The sequence below is a fragment of the Vespa mandarinia genome, chromosome 10 (assembly GCF_050613455.1).
Source record: "Vespa mandarinia isolate Hongniang chromosome 10, ASM5061345v1, whole genome shotgun sequence".
NCBI classification, from domain to species: Eukaryota; Metazoa; Arthropoda; class Insecta; order Hymenoptera; family Vespidae; genus Vespa; species Vespa mandarinia.
Window position 1 is genome coordinate 2,740,001 of NC_140819.1, and position 13,800 is coordinate 2,753,800.

A 13,800-nucleotide genomic window follows, 5' to 3' on the forward strand; every position below is an offset into this window, starting at 1 on the left:
AGACATTGCTCGGGTCGGTATCTTGAGCGCGTAATTCAAAGAAAAAGGGAGAATAGTGGTAGTAGTAATAGTAGTATGGTAGGTGGGTAGATAGTCGCGTAATCGAGATCCTTGAAATTCAATCTGATGAGAGTGATCTTTTCTCTTCTATATTCTCCTCTAATATATATTATCTCAAAAGAGACACTGAAGAAGAAGATCTCATTGTGGTAAGTCGATCCGAAGGGAACGCGCACGCTAAAGACCGACGACAAGTGATACTTCCCAAACGGGTTTCAAAGTACGGCACACACGAAGTGTATAATCTCATTCAATATATTTTTTCTTTTTTGTTTTTTTTTCTTTTTCGTTTTTTTTTCTTTTTCGTTTTTTTTTCTTTTTTATTTATTTATTTTTTTGTTCATACAAGTCAACAAAACCACTTGAGATTTATATATATATACACATCTTTTCATCGTGAAAAGTCCACATTTTTTCTCGCTTTTTTCCTATGTGCATCGGTCAATAACTGTAAAAGTTTGTCAATAATTTTATTAAAAAATTAGTTTTAACTACTAAAAAAAAATTCTTATATTATCTGTTCGCTCGATAACTCAATAGATACATTAGACAGTGATTAATATAGCTCGTACTCATTATTGTGTATTTGAAAAAAAAATTGTTAAAAACAATATAAGATATTAAGGGAATTTTTTCCCCGATAATATTTATTGGTCAACCTAATAGTTTCCCTCCTTCTTTTTTGTATGTAATATTAGTATTACTTTATATTCCATTTATAAAGATACGCCTACTTCCTTTCATGTACATCCGTAATCTTTAAAAACGATCGATCGATGGATACATCGCCCATTTAACAATTCTGCTGGCACTTTCAAGAAGGAAAGGAGAACGTTGATGCAGCTTACTCTTTGCTATATTCGCCTCGTAAATGTTAGAGGAAATCGTTGTATTAATCATTAAGTAACCTGTCGTTGACCCGAGAAGGACGTTTTCCAAGAAGGAAAAACGAGATTTTCTCTGATGTGAAAGAACTAGATTTCCTCCTTATAAAGACATCGATCTCCTCAGTGTCGACAGACTTCCAACTTCCGCTGTTCCCAATCGAAAAAGCAAGTGTGGTGTTCTCTCTGGCGCATCAAAGAAAAAAAAAAAAAGAAAAAAAGCAATTATGACTACAGGACAGGGTCAAAATGTCTCTTCTTAAATGATCTTTTTCAAAGTATTTAAGCTTATAGTTTTACGATCTAAAACAAAAAAAAAAGTAAATAAATTAGCCTAAAAAAAATCGCGATGAAGAGTAATTGATAGTTAAGATGACCTAATAAGAACCTTTTGATCCATCTTACATATATCAAAATTTCAACCATTTTTTTTTTTTTTTTTTTTTTTTTTTTTTTTTTTTTTTTTCTTCAGTTTTGATCTACGAATTAATAATTGATTATCACTTTATTTTTGTGTATTATCAAAATATATTATATAAATATATTGAGAAGAAATTTTTGTGTTCGACATTGTCGCAGAAAATTTGGATTTTATTTTAATTATAATGTGTCAATTAGTTTTCTATCGTCTCAATTTAATCACGTTCGAGAAAACCTACGATATCTCTCTCTCTCTCTCTCTCTCTCTCTCTCTCTCTCTCCCTCTCTCTCTCTCTCTCCCTTTCCCTCCTTGAAATCGAAAATAGATTCCGTTCGGAAGAGAGCACGGTCTATTCTCTTCAGAATGATCGTATTCTTCTTACCGGAAGTGGAAGACAACGTTCTATAACGGAAACCCTCCTTCCTTCAAAGGGATCGAAATTAACCGAGAGAATATCGATTGTCGATTTCATCTCTTTTACATGTAACACATTCTTTCTCTCTCTCTCTCCCTCTCTCTCTCTCTCTCTCTCTCTCTCTCTCTCTCTCCCTCCCTCCCTCCCTCTCTCTCTCTCTCTCTCTCTCTCGTCGTATAAAAAAATGTATTCTTATACTTTTCTAATAGGTCGTAAAAAATATTTCACACGCTCCTACCATCATGTCCTATGTAGGATTCTCAAGGTAATATGATCTTGACCTTGACTGTGTTTCACAATCGGAATCATTTAAAACTGAAATCTTCACATTTGCAAATGGCGGCTACTCTCTCTCTCTCTCTCTCTCTCTCTCTCTCTCTCTCTCTCTCTCTCTCTCTCTCTCTCTCTCTCTCTCTCTTATGTCGACAAGAGAAACCTTTCTTCTTTCTTTCTTTTTCTCATTTTTAATTTTTTTTTTTTTTCGTGTTCGAAGTAACGAATGATCCATCATCCTGCTTTATACTGTGTGTGTGTGTGTGTGTGGCGTGTGTGTGTACAAAAAAAAGAAAGAGTGCATTTCACACATGCCCTAACAAAGAATTAGCTGTTACTTCTCTCTCTCTCTCTCTCTCTCTCTCTCTCTCTCTCTCTCTCTCTCTCGCTATCTCTCTCAACACACACATTCATACACGTTCGAGATCTGGAAAAATCGGGTGTTAATTAAACGCTCTCTGTGAGAAGTAGGTCAGATTTGGGTTTGACGTACTCAAAATATAACGTGTTGTTTGGTAGATACATATTATATGTAAAAGGGCGGCAAAACTGGAACAAGGTTCGATAACTGCAGCAGCAACGTCGTTTAATATCCATAGCTAACGTATCGACGAGATGTCTAAGCTTTTTAACTGCTAATACGACTATCCCATCTCCTGTTTTTTCTTTATTAAACACGTGGTGGTTTATTATTTCAATGATACTCATTTCCCGGTTTTCTCATATACCACTCCTCCTCGATAACTTGCAATAGGTATATATCTGTATTCCTTGTCATCGATTAAAACGCCACGAGTATTATTCGAAGCGTCATTTAGTATTACCATGATACTGACTATGTGTGTGTCCTTCCAGCGATGTCGTATATTGTAATTTATTATGTCAGTCGATAAATTCGATATTTCAACGTCGCGAACGATTAACTCGATTTTCTGTCTTTATATTTATCGACCAACGTTACTTGCAATTTATTTCAATCTTATTTACGCAAAATATCTTTTTTTTACATGTATGTGTGTATCGTCTACTTTAAACATTAGTTCTTTTTTTATGGTTATTTCTTTCTTTTATATATATTTCTTTTTGTTGTTAAATTTCACGCCATTTTCAAGAATAACAATAATTTTTTTTCTATCTTCCTACGATTCGTAACAAACTATAGAGGATATTTTGTTTTAATTTTTTTTCTTTTTTTTTTTTTTTTATCCTTTATTCGAATTTTTTTTCTCTTTGAATACTATACAAATATAAAAATATTTGTATATAACATACAGTATCCCAAAAAAAAAATATTTTTCATTGATTTCGAGATAGGGTAAATTCATTCTTTATAATATTTCTTTTTTTATTTCATTTTTCAGGGTCTTTTAGACAAGTACCTGATCCCTAAAGCTAGCAACGCCGAAAGCAAAGTATTCTACCTCAAGATGAAGGGTGATTATTACAGGTATCTCGCAGAAGTTGCCACTGGTGAAACCAGGAACGGTACGTACTTGAAAACAAAGAAAGAAAGAAAGAAAAAGGAAAAAAAATAACTCTCGAAAACAATTCTCGAAATACATGTGTTCATTGTCTATTTAATAAGGACAATGACGCATCACGATTTTCGAGAGAGAAGGAAATTAAAAAGAAAAAAGGACCACTTTTATCATATTTATTACTAATCACTTTTTGATCTCTTTTTCTGTCACTCATTCTTAACAAACGTTTCGAAAATCGATCCTTACTGTATCTTGAATTTGTCTATAACAATATATCAAATTGGGATTGTGCTTTTTTTTTATACTTCAATCTCAAATCTGAAAAATTTGATAAAAGTATGATAAAATAGATCGAGGGCTGTGATCGTCGGTTCAAGTTAAATTGATAAAGGGCATACTAGTGTGTGTACATATATATATGTATACACATACAAACATATGCTATTGTTTCGAGAGAGATATAGATCAAAAGTGGGTCTTTTACGAAACGCCGTTCAGGTTTTTTTTTTCTTTAAAGGTGAAACGAAAACGCAGCAATGGCTGCGGCAGCTGGGTGAGTCCGTTGCGTTGGCAGATGTTTTCGATTAAAGATATCCTTTCTGGTTGAGCTGTGCTCTCTTCGCGTATAATTAATCCTTGAAAATAACTTCTTAAGAAACTTATAAACAACACGAAGAATATTCGGTAATTATTAACGCAAGAATTCCATCTGCCATTGCAAACTTTCTCACCAATTTTCGTTTTTCTTTTTCTTTTATATATATATATATATATATATATATATATATATTTATATACGAGTAACAAGAAAAGGAAGGAAAAGAAATTGTTTCGTTAAGAGAAAACTACTCTTTGGAATTTAATGAATTATCCGTATGTAGGAACACTAATGAAACTGTTCGAAGATAAATATTTTTTTTTATATACCATTGTGAAACTATTTTGTGCAATTCTTCTTCTTTCCTTCAAGTTGAGCCTACCTGAAAAGAAAATAATATTATCCGACAGATGTCGCGCCAAACAAAGATACCTAAGAGTAGTTGGATAGTATAGTTTTTTTTAGCATGAAAACAAAAGTGTGTGTATGCGTTTGTATAATATCTCTCTCTGCTTATGTCTGAATTTGTATTGTTTAAATCAATAATTCCTTAATCTATGATATTTCTGACCAATCTAACAAAACTCATCTTTGATTGTCATCTACGTATATATATACAGCTGTGGTAGATGATAGCCAGAAGGCGTACCAGGAAGCGTTCGATATCAGCAAGTCAAAGATGCAACCCACCCATCCGATCAGGCTAGGTCTAGCTCTAAATTTCTCGGTCTTCTATTACGAGATCCTCAACTCACCAGATAAGGCCTGTCAGCTGGCCAAACAGGTATAACAAAAAAAAGATAAGACAATAACACTTAATCGATATTTTTATACGTTTTTACAGCATTTTAGCTTGAGATGAGCGACTGAATAATTCATGGTGAGATGGTGCAGTGGTTGTGGGTGATGTTGGTGGTCGTGGTTTCTCCAAACGAGAAGATAATTTTGTCCTCGCGAATTTCTTTTTAACATTGGCATGCCATCATTGGATTTGATTTTTCTTTTTTCTTATTTATAACATACTTACTTTTCTTCTTTCTCACGTTCCATTTTTGTTCCTTCTTCTAACGATAAACTGACACGTAATACAAATAGAGATCGTGAAAATGATATAGTATCTCAATAGTCTCTCTTTCTCTGTGATTTACATTGCAGCGGTAGTCGATGATTCACAGAAGGCATATCAGGAGGCGTTCGATATAGCGAAAGCAAAAATGCAGCCTACACATCCCATCAGGCTTGGCCTTGCCCTCAACTTCTCCGTTTTTTATTACGAAATTATCAATTCCCCCGCTAGGGCCTGTCATTTGGCCAAACAGGTCAGGGGTAACAAGAATCATTTTGTTTGTTCAGTTTTTTGTTTTAGAGTTTGTTTGAATGACTTATTGATCATATTGTTATTTGTACAATATAATAATATCTAATGGAACATTTTATGTGGGTGCCTGTCTCTGTGTGTACCGAGCGCGCGCTGATTTGATGACCCGAAAATTTCTGCCATGCAAAAACTTTATCGATCTTCTACAATTCAGTATTGTATAATCCCTGATTTATCTCTAACATAGTTTTTTTCATATGTAATCGCTTTGTAATATATATATATATACTTGAATTTATATCTTAACAATGATTACTATTCATGCAATATATATCATCTTATTTGTTTTATTTCAAACTATCATTAACTTTTTTTTTTTTTTTTTTTGATAGTCTCGTAATAACAGTACTTCTTTCCTCTCTCACCCACTGTACCACTATTAACTCACCTTAAGTCGCAAAAGATAATAATATAATGCAATAATACTATCATAATTTAAATGAATATCCCCATGCACGTACTACGATTTATAATTATCTAACAATGATTTTCTTTGATAGTAATCGATAAAATATATCGGATATTGATTTTCTTTATTAATTAACACATTCGCTGCATCTCCAAAAATAAATATCTTTGTTAAGTGCATTTTTTTTCCCCCTTTTTTAGTCGATGACGCCGAACGGTGGAAAAACTAATTATAATGGCACTACAGCAACAATAAACAATTTCGTTAATTGTTACATTTACAGCGAATGTGTTAAATTATAAACCAATGATAATAAAATGCAATTATTATTTTTTTAGGCATTTGACGATGCGATCGCGGAACTGGACACATTAAATGAGGACAGCTACAAAGACTCCACGCTGATTATGCAGTTGCTGCGTGACAACCTTACTCTTTGGACCAGTGACACGCAGGGCGACGGGGACGAACCACAGGAGGGCGGCGACAACTAACCTTCCTAAGCTTAAGTCCTTTCTAATCTAATAAGAGCATCCTATTCTCTATCGTCTCCCCCGTCCCTTGAAGTGCTCACCCATCTCCATCCACCCCGTATCTCCATCCATCCATCCATTCATTCACACCTGTTTTCTTTTCGTCCTCGCGTTTCCTTCTACCTTCCTTCCCTCAACCTTTGTTCCCTATCCATCACTCCTACCCTCCTCATCCAACATCCCTTATATTGTCCGTATATCTCCTACGCCCTCTTCTATCTTCCCTCCTTTTGCCACACTTTCGAAACAATGCTCCAAATCCTTTTTTTCTCTTCTCTACGATAACTAAAAAATCTCCTTGTCTAATGTCCCGCCAACAACAACAACAACAGCAACAACATCAACATCACATCCGCACATCATAATAATGTTGCCGATGCCGTCGCCACAGCTATACTACATTCGGCTCGATAATAGCTCCGAACGCAATGCCTCTCTTCTATATCATCGATTTAAAAAAAGGGGAGATACAAAAAAAGAAAAGAAAGAAAGAAATGATTCTCGACCATGTCCTTTCGTCTAAGTGAAATACAACACATCGCATACTTCCTCCTCCTCAATATGTTGCTCTCTCTTTATCTCTCTCTCTCTCTCTCTCTCTCTCTCTCTCTTTCTCTCTCTCTTTCTCTTTTTCTCTCTTTCTCTCTTTCTCATATACACACAATGCTACATCTCTCTATTATCACTATATCCATATGCGGGACAATGAAACATTGTTATATATAATTGGGAAAGAAGAGCGATATGAGAGAGAGAGAGAGAGAGAGAGAGAGAGAGAGAGAGAGAGAGAGAGAGAGAGAGAGACAGAGGGAGAGAGAGAGAGAGAGAGAGAGAGAGAGAGAGAGAGAGAGAGAGAGAGAGAGAAAGAAAAAGAGAACAGATGGTCGAAAGATATATAAAAGTGGGCAAATGTGTTGAACGAGCAATGAACGAACGAACGAACGAGAGAAAGAAAGAAAAAAAGAAAGAAAGAAAGAAAGAAAAAGTGAGAGAAAGAAAGGAAAGCGAACGACTGCGAATGAATGAACGTATGAGTGAATGAAAGTATGTAATAATGAATGTAATAATGAATGAGAGAGAAAGAGGAAGTATGTAATAGTAAGCCAGCTCCCCTCTCCTACTCTCACGGTTGGGGGCTCACGGCGTTGTACGAGCATATAACGTTTGTTTGTTGGTATCGTTGTGTTTCGCGACGAAAAGAAATGGTACGAAAAAAAATGGAATGTCATTAAAATGGATCCTCTTGGGGGTTTTTGGCACGAAGTCTCTCAAAAGTGTTTAACCACACTACATCCCCGTATAATATTTATCTGAACGAAGGAAAACAGGAAGCGGTAAAATTGTGAATGATGAAACGCAAAAAGAAACGAGTTAATAATAACAATGATAAATAAAAGAGAAAAAATTACACAGAAAGGGAAAAGGACAGGAAGAAATAAAGAAAAATAGAAAGAGAGAGAAACAGAGGGTATTTTCGCAGATCTTGTCTCGTCGTTCGTTGTATGTCTCTTTGATGAAACTTTGCGTCTGAGGAAGAGAGAGATAGCGTATAAGAAGCGAAAGAGTAAGAAAATAAACGCAATATATATATTATATATACACACATACACATATATGTATTAACGTCACTATATATATAATGTGTGTTGGAGAAGCGTGAAAAGAGGGAGAAGAATTTCTAATTACGGAGAGAAACATCGAGAGAGAGAGAGAGAGAGAGAGAGAGAGAGAGAGAGAGAGAGAGAGAGAGAGAGACAGAGAGAGAGAGAGAGAGAAAAGAGAATCTTTGGTGGTGACGGAAAAATAAAATTCAAGATGTCAGTTTTAAAATCGCTCTAAGATACAAGAAAGAAAGCGTGTTTCTTCTGTGCGTCTTTTTTGTGTATGTTGCCTATATGTGTCCACGCGTTGGAATGAAAGAATGAATGAGTGAGATAGAGTGAGAGAGAGGGAGAGAATGAGTGAATGTTAAGAAAATGTTTGTAACTTTCTGCGCGTCGTGACGAGACACGAAATGCGAATAATATAACATGAGACGACACCACTACCACCACCACCACAACACCACTACCAACCACAAATGTCACTGTCACTACTCCCAGATCTGTTTGCTACTTTTACCGACTCTCAAGAGTATCGCTAGATAAAAAACAAAGAAAAGGAGGAGCGCGAAAGTTCGAAGAATATGATATGCGACGAAAGAGAAAAAAAATAAGAAAGATAGAGAGGGAGAAAGAAAGAGAAAAAAATAAGCACGCATGAATCTAAACTACATTATTATCCAGTTGTCATTAAATTAAATTTCACATTGTCTAGGAAGTACGATTATTATTATTATTATTATTATTATTATTATTATTATTATTATTATTATTATTATTATACGAAGGGAAGAACGCAGGAGGAGAAAGGAGAGTAAAAAAAAGAAAAAAAAAACAAATACAGTAAGTTATTAAGTTCCAAACGACATCAGTGGTGACTTGATTTAAAACACTTTTTAATATATTTTATACGTGTATACACGTTACCGATATATCTCTTATCCCTCCTCCCAAACCTACCCCCGAAACTTCTAAATCCTCTCCACACCTTAAGCGCCTCATTAAAAAACCATCTTCTTGCATATACGTCGGTATAATTATTATTCTTTTTGTTCGCATCGTCCATTCTTTTTTGTCTATTCAAAAGGAAAAAAAAGGAAAAAAAAACTCGTTCATCCTCGCGATATACTCGCATTTTTTCTCTCCAAATACTTAACGAACGGTCATTGTTAGTAGTGTGCTCTAATTGTGTCATCGTTAAAAAAAATAAAAAAAAAAAACGAAAAAAATCTGTATATCATCCGAGATGAGTGAAAAGAGAAAAAATTCAAAATTTAAAAAGAGTGAGAGAGAGAGAGAGAGAGAGAGAGAAAAGAAGAAGAAGAAGAGAAGTTTCAAAGAGATCTTCGCTTTTAATCGTCGTCGTGGCCGTTTTCGCAACAAGCTCGCGCAAACGCGATAGATAAAAATATGGGACCGGGGAAGAGAAAAAGGAGAAATTTTTTAGATTCTTTTTTCTCTCTACATTTTGTTTCCTCTTTAAAAAATAAAAGACGAAAAAAAGAAAGAAAGAAAGAAATAGAAAAAAGGAATAAAATAAAAATGAAAAGAAAATAAAGAAAAGTTATCGAGAAGTTTCTGAATTAATATATCGAGAGAAACGCGCGTTATACATCATTATATGTAATGTAATTCGTCCAATTATACCGCGACAACTTTTTCTTCATTAATACATTGATAAAATACGTAGAGGGTGTCCCAATTTTCTCGACTCTTTCCTCATGCACACTCCTCTATTAAATCAACCCTCCCACCGCTCTTTTGAAACGTTATGCGCAATAATATATAAATATATATATATATAATCTATATATCATTATACGGTCCCAGAAAAAAAAATGACAAAAAAATGTTTAATGCATATAGTTATAATCGTATTTGCGCCGAAGAAAGGAGAATAACGAGGGGAAAAAGAGAAAGAGAGAGAGAGAGAGAGTATATGGAGTTATGATACACGTACATAAATGTTGGAACATTCCGTTCAGTCGACCTGCTCTTCCTTCTCCTCTTCCTTCTTCTCCTCCTTTTCTTCCCCTAAAAAAAACTTGTGACTAAAAAATTTAAACTCTTTAGACATTGGGTTTAGAGTGGGCAGTTTGAAAGGATGAGATTATCATTTCGTTGTGATTCGCACGCATTGATAATCGTTTCTCACAAGAAAAAAAAACGAAAAAAAATTCGTAATCTTAAAATTATAAAGTTTAACTATTGATTTTCGGTAGGAGGTTTAGTTGATTATAGAAAAAAAATATTTAAAAAAATTAAAAAAAAAAAAAAAAAAAAAAAATAGAGAATCATTTGAGTATACGATTATATAATAACACATTACTTCAGCGTGTTTCTGATAAATTGGCGTAATTGAGTTATTGTGCGATAGAATGAAATATCGAGAGAGAGAGAGAGAGAGAGAGAGAGAGAGAGAGAGAGAGAGAGAGAGAAGAGAATCTTTGGTGGTGACGGAAAAATAAAATTCAAGATGTCAGCAGAAAAAATATGCCAGAGAGAAATTAGAATTTAAGAGAAATAAGAGAAAGAAAGAGAGAGAGAGAAGTACATATTCAAGAAACACATCGTTCGTAATTTTTTTCTATTCTTCTTTCAAAATGGCAGATTACAAAAAAGTCAAATATAATACATAATATGTATTAATCGTTAATAAGTCATAAAAAGTATGTTGTTTTAACTATATTCATATTTATACGTGCGTGCTCTTTTATACACACGTTTCGCAAATAATTAAATAATCGAGAAGGTTGGGTGTGTATATGTGCGGGCGCGCGCGTTTCTATGCAAATGTTACCAAACAAACAATTAAAGATAATCGATTAAAAATTAAAGAAAAACATGAGCAAACGTTACATACCGTCATGGTGTTACCATTTTTCGATCTGTCAGTATATTGGTTTTTCTTTGAACGATCTAAAATATGAGGGGGACGAAATTTGATTCTATTCGAAAAAAAGAATTTAACAGATCGTAAAATAGCGTTTGAAACGTGAATGCATATATTTGCGTGCGTGTGTGTGTGTGTGCGCGCGCGCGCATGTGTGTGTTTGTGTGTGTATATGAATGATCTCGCAAGAAAGAGTTAATGCGAAAAAAAAAGAAAATAATTAAGCGTAAAAATGAATTTTTTTTGGATCTAAATGAAAGAAAGAGAAAACAAGAGAATTCAATTATTTAAGAACACAAATATGCATAAATTGGTATTAATACATTAATTTATTGTAAAGTTAAACAAATTACCGCCGATGCGGAAGAAATAGAGAGAGGGAGAGAGAGAAAGAATGAATGTAAAGAGAGGGAGAAAATGTGTGTAAGAGAGAGAGAGAGAGGGAGGGCGGGAAAAGGAGAGAAAAAGTTATCGATAATTTTTTATCATAACTGAGCGGGTATGTTTTTTAATAATATTATAAAAAAATTTCCATCAGACAGGGAAAGAAAGAAAGAAAGAGTGAGAAATGAAACAATTAAAACAGAAATAGGAGTTTTTTTTAGAATTTGCACAGCAAGTCTACGAAATAAAAATTTTACAAACTTCGCCTTTCTCTCCTATAGTTTTTTTCCAATATATATATATATATATGCGTGTGTGTGTGTGTGTGTGTTTCTCTCTCTCTCTCTCTCTCTCTCTCCCTCTCTCTCTCTCTTTCTCTCTGTCAAGCTTGTCCTATAATAATATATATCATTCAGTCAATAGTATATTTCCTATCGCTCTTGTAATAAGGACCGTAATTAATTTCTTACACAACGATATTTTATAGCAAAAATTTCCTTCGACGTAACAAATTTCAAAAATACGTCATCGTATGATGCTGTCGTCGTTTGCGTTCTTTTCGTTTCTCTCTCTCTCTCTTCGTATTTTTTTTTTTTTTTTTTTTTTTTTTTTTTTTTTTTTTAATAAAAATTGTCATTTATTTTTTCTTTTGTTTTCTTTTTCTTCTTTTAAACAACAACCATGAAAATGAGTCCTTTTATTAGAGACACACCAATTATATATACGTTTATACGTTGTGTTATAATATTAATGGATGAGCGAAATCGATCTTTTCGAAAGAAGAAACGTTTTGTTTCTCGACATATATATCTTCTCTCTCTCTCTCTCTCTCTCTCACTCTCTCTTTCTCTTTCTGTCTCTCTCATCTCATCCTCTTTTTTTCCAATTATTATCTATGCGCAAATACACATTTGAATACGTTTCTTTCGATTTCAAGTTGATCATTTCAATTTCTTTTTTCTTTCTCCCCCACTTAATCCTTTTCTTTTTCGCGTCCTTCGCTTGACACATACACGCACATACGCACACATGCGCGCGCGGACGCATAATAGAAAAAAAGGCAAGTTACGTAACGCATATTAACACATTTACACGCCCATAATAGAACATCGCGAAACGCGAAAAACATGAAAATTTGATTAGAAGCGAACGAATGTATGTCGGATGAGATGTGTTGTTCCAACAAAGAAACACAAAAAAATACATAAATTATAATATTATCATCGTTATCATCATCATCATCATCATCATTATCATTATCATCCATCGTTATCGACATCGTCATTGTCATCATTATCATCGTGGCCATCGCTATCGCCATCGCCAGCGTTATCGTTATCGTTATCGTCATTGTCATCGTAAGAGAGTCGAGAAGAAAATCTGCGGACACCCACGTGTCGTCTTGCCAATAGCGCGGGAATGGCAACGTTCGATCCATGAAGTTTGAAACACGGCCGTTTGTGTGTTGAATATATTATTATAATAATATAACGAGATGAATTTAACGGTATAAAAAAAAAATATCGCAATCAAAAAGAAAAAAGACAAAAAAAAGTTGTCCGCTTGGCATCGAGAAGCTAGCAGCAAACCAGCGTCGCTTCCAAAATGGCTCCCTGTGCTGCCCTTACCCCTATCCCTGTTTATCATCAAAATCTCTTGGCCCCCCAACCACAACCCTCCCCCTTATCCAGAAACAACACCTCTTCGTCCCTCCTACCGAATTACGTTGTTCTATTTGTATTTATCATCGATCATCGTAATTGTAAATTATAATTATTATTATAAACGTTTACACGAGATAATAAATTCTGATAAAACGTCTAAGAAAAACCATAAAAAAAAAATTACAGTTGGTCTCTCTTATATACACTTTTCTTCAGCAATTGGTCTTTTCTTACATAGCACCTTTTTTGGTTTATCCTTTTTCTTTTTTATTATTTATTTATTTTTTTTTTTGTAGTCTATCTCCTTACTCTTTTCTTTCTTTGATAGTTCCCTTCATTCCTCCAATAATAACATATTATTACGATAGGTAGTTCATTTAAAAAAAGCTGTGCAAAAGTAACGTCAATATGTTAGGGTGATGAAATTTACTAAGGAATTTATCAAGAACCAAATTCGAATCTCTCGAATTTGATTAATAATTTTTCTTAATAGCGTAATCGCGTTCTTGAACGTCCTTCATCAGGGTGGTAAAAGGTCAACATAAATCTGTAAATTCAAGAAGAAGAAGAAGATGAAAAAGCGATCCTACGCACATGATTATATCGATCGAATTATATAATTTCGATTGGAGGGTGATTGGAAGAAAAAAAAAAAAGAAAAATAATTTTTATACACTAATAAGGCTAATATCTGTCCTTCGTAATCACGAAACACTTGAAACGTTGATCAATTCATAGGATTCAGATTTTCTTTCTTTTTTGTCTTTTTCTAGGACAGGATTTCTGAAACTTTTATTGGATCGAGT

At 34.0% G+C, this 13,800-nt stretch overlaps 1 protein-coding gene across 6 annotated transcripts in view; it reads left to right on the plus strand.

Moving 5' to 3' along the window:
* The window catches only part of 14-3-3zeta (tyrosine 3-monooxygenase/tryptophan 5-monooxygenase activation protein zeta), a 50,520-nt gene extending 39,127 nt beyond the window's left edge, over window positions 1-11,393 (plus strand). For 5 of the 6 annotated variants that reach the window (XM_035873395.2, XM_035873393.2, XM_035873390.2 and 2 more), the window contains 3 exons: window positions 3,415-3,538; window positions 4,753-4,916; window positions 6,258-11,393. In XM_035873395.2, coding sequence (XP_035729288.1) covers window positions 3,415-3,538; window positions 4,753-4,916; window positions 6,258-6,413 — 444 coding nt within the window. In that variant the 3' untranslated portion in view covers window positions 6,414-11,393. Of the gene's footprint in view, window positions 1-3,414; window positions 3,539-4,752; window positions 4,917-5,287; window positions 5,452-6,257 lie in introns of all 6 variants that reach the window. The other variant, XM_035873391.2, reaches the window with a different exon arrangement.
* The last annotated feature ends 2,407 nt before the right edge of the window (window positions 11,394-13,800 follow it).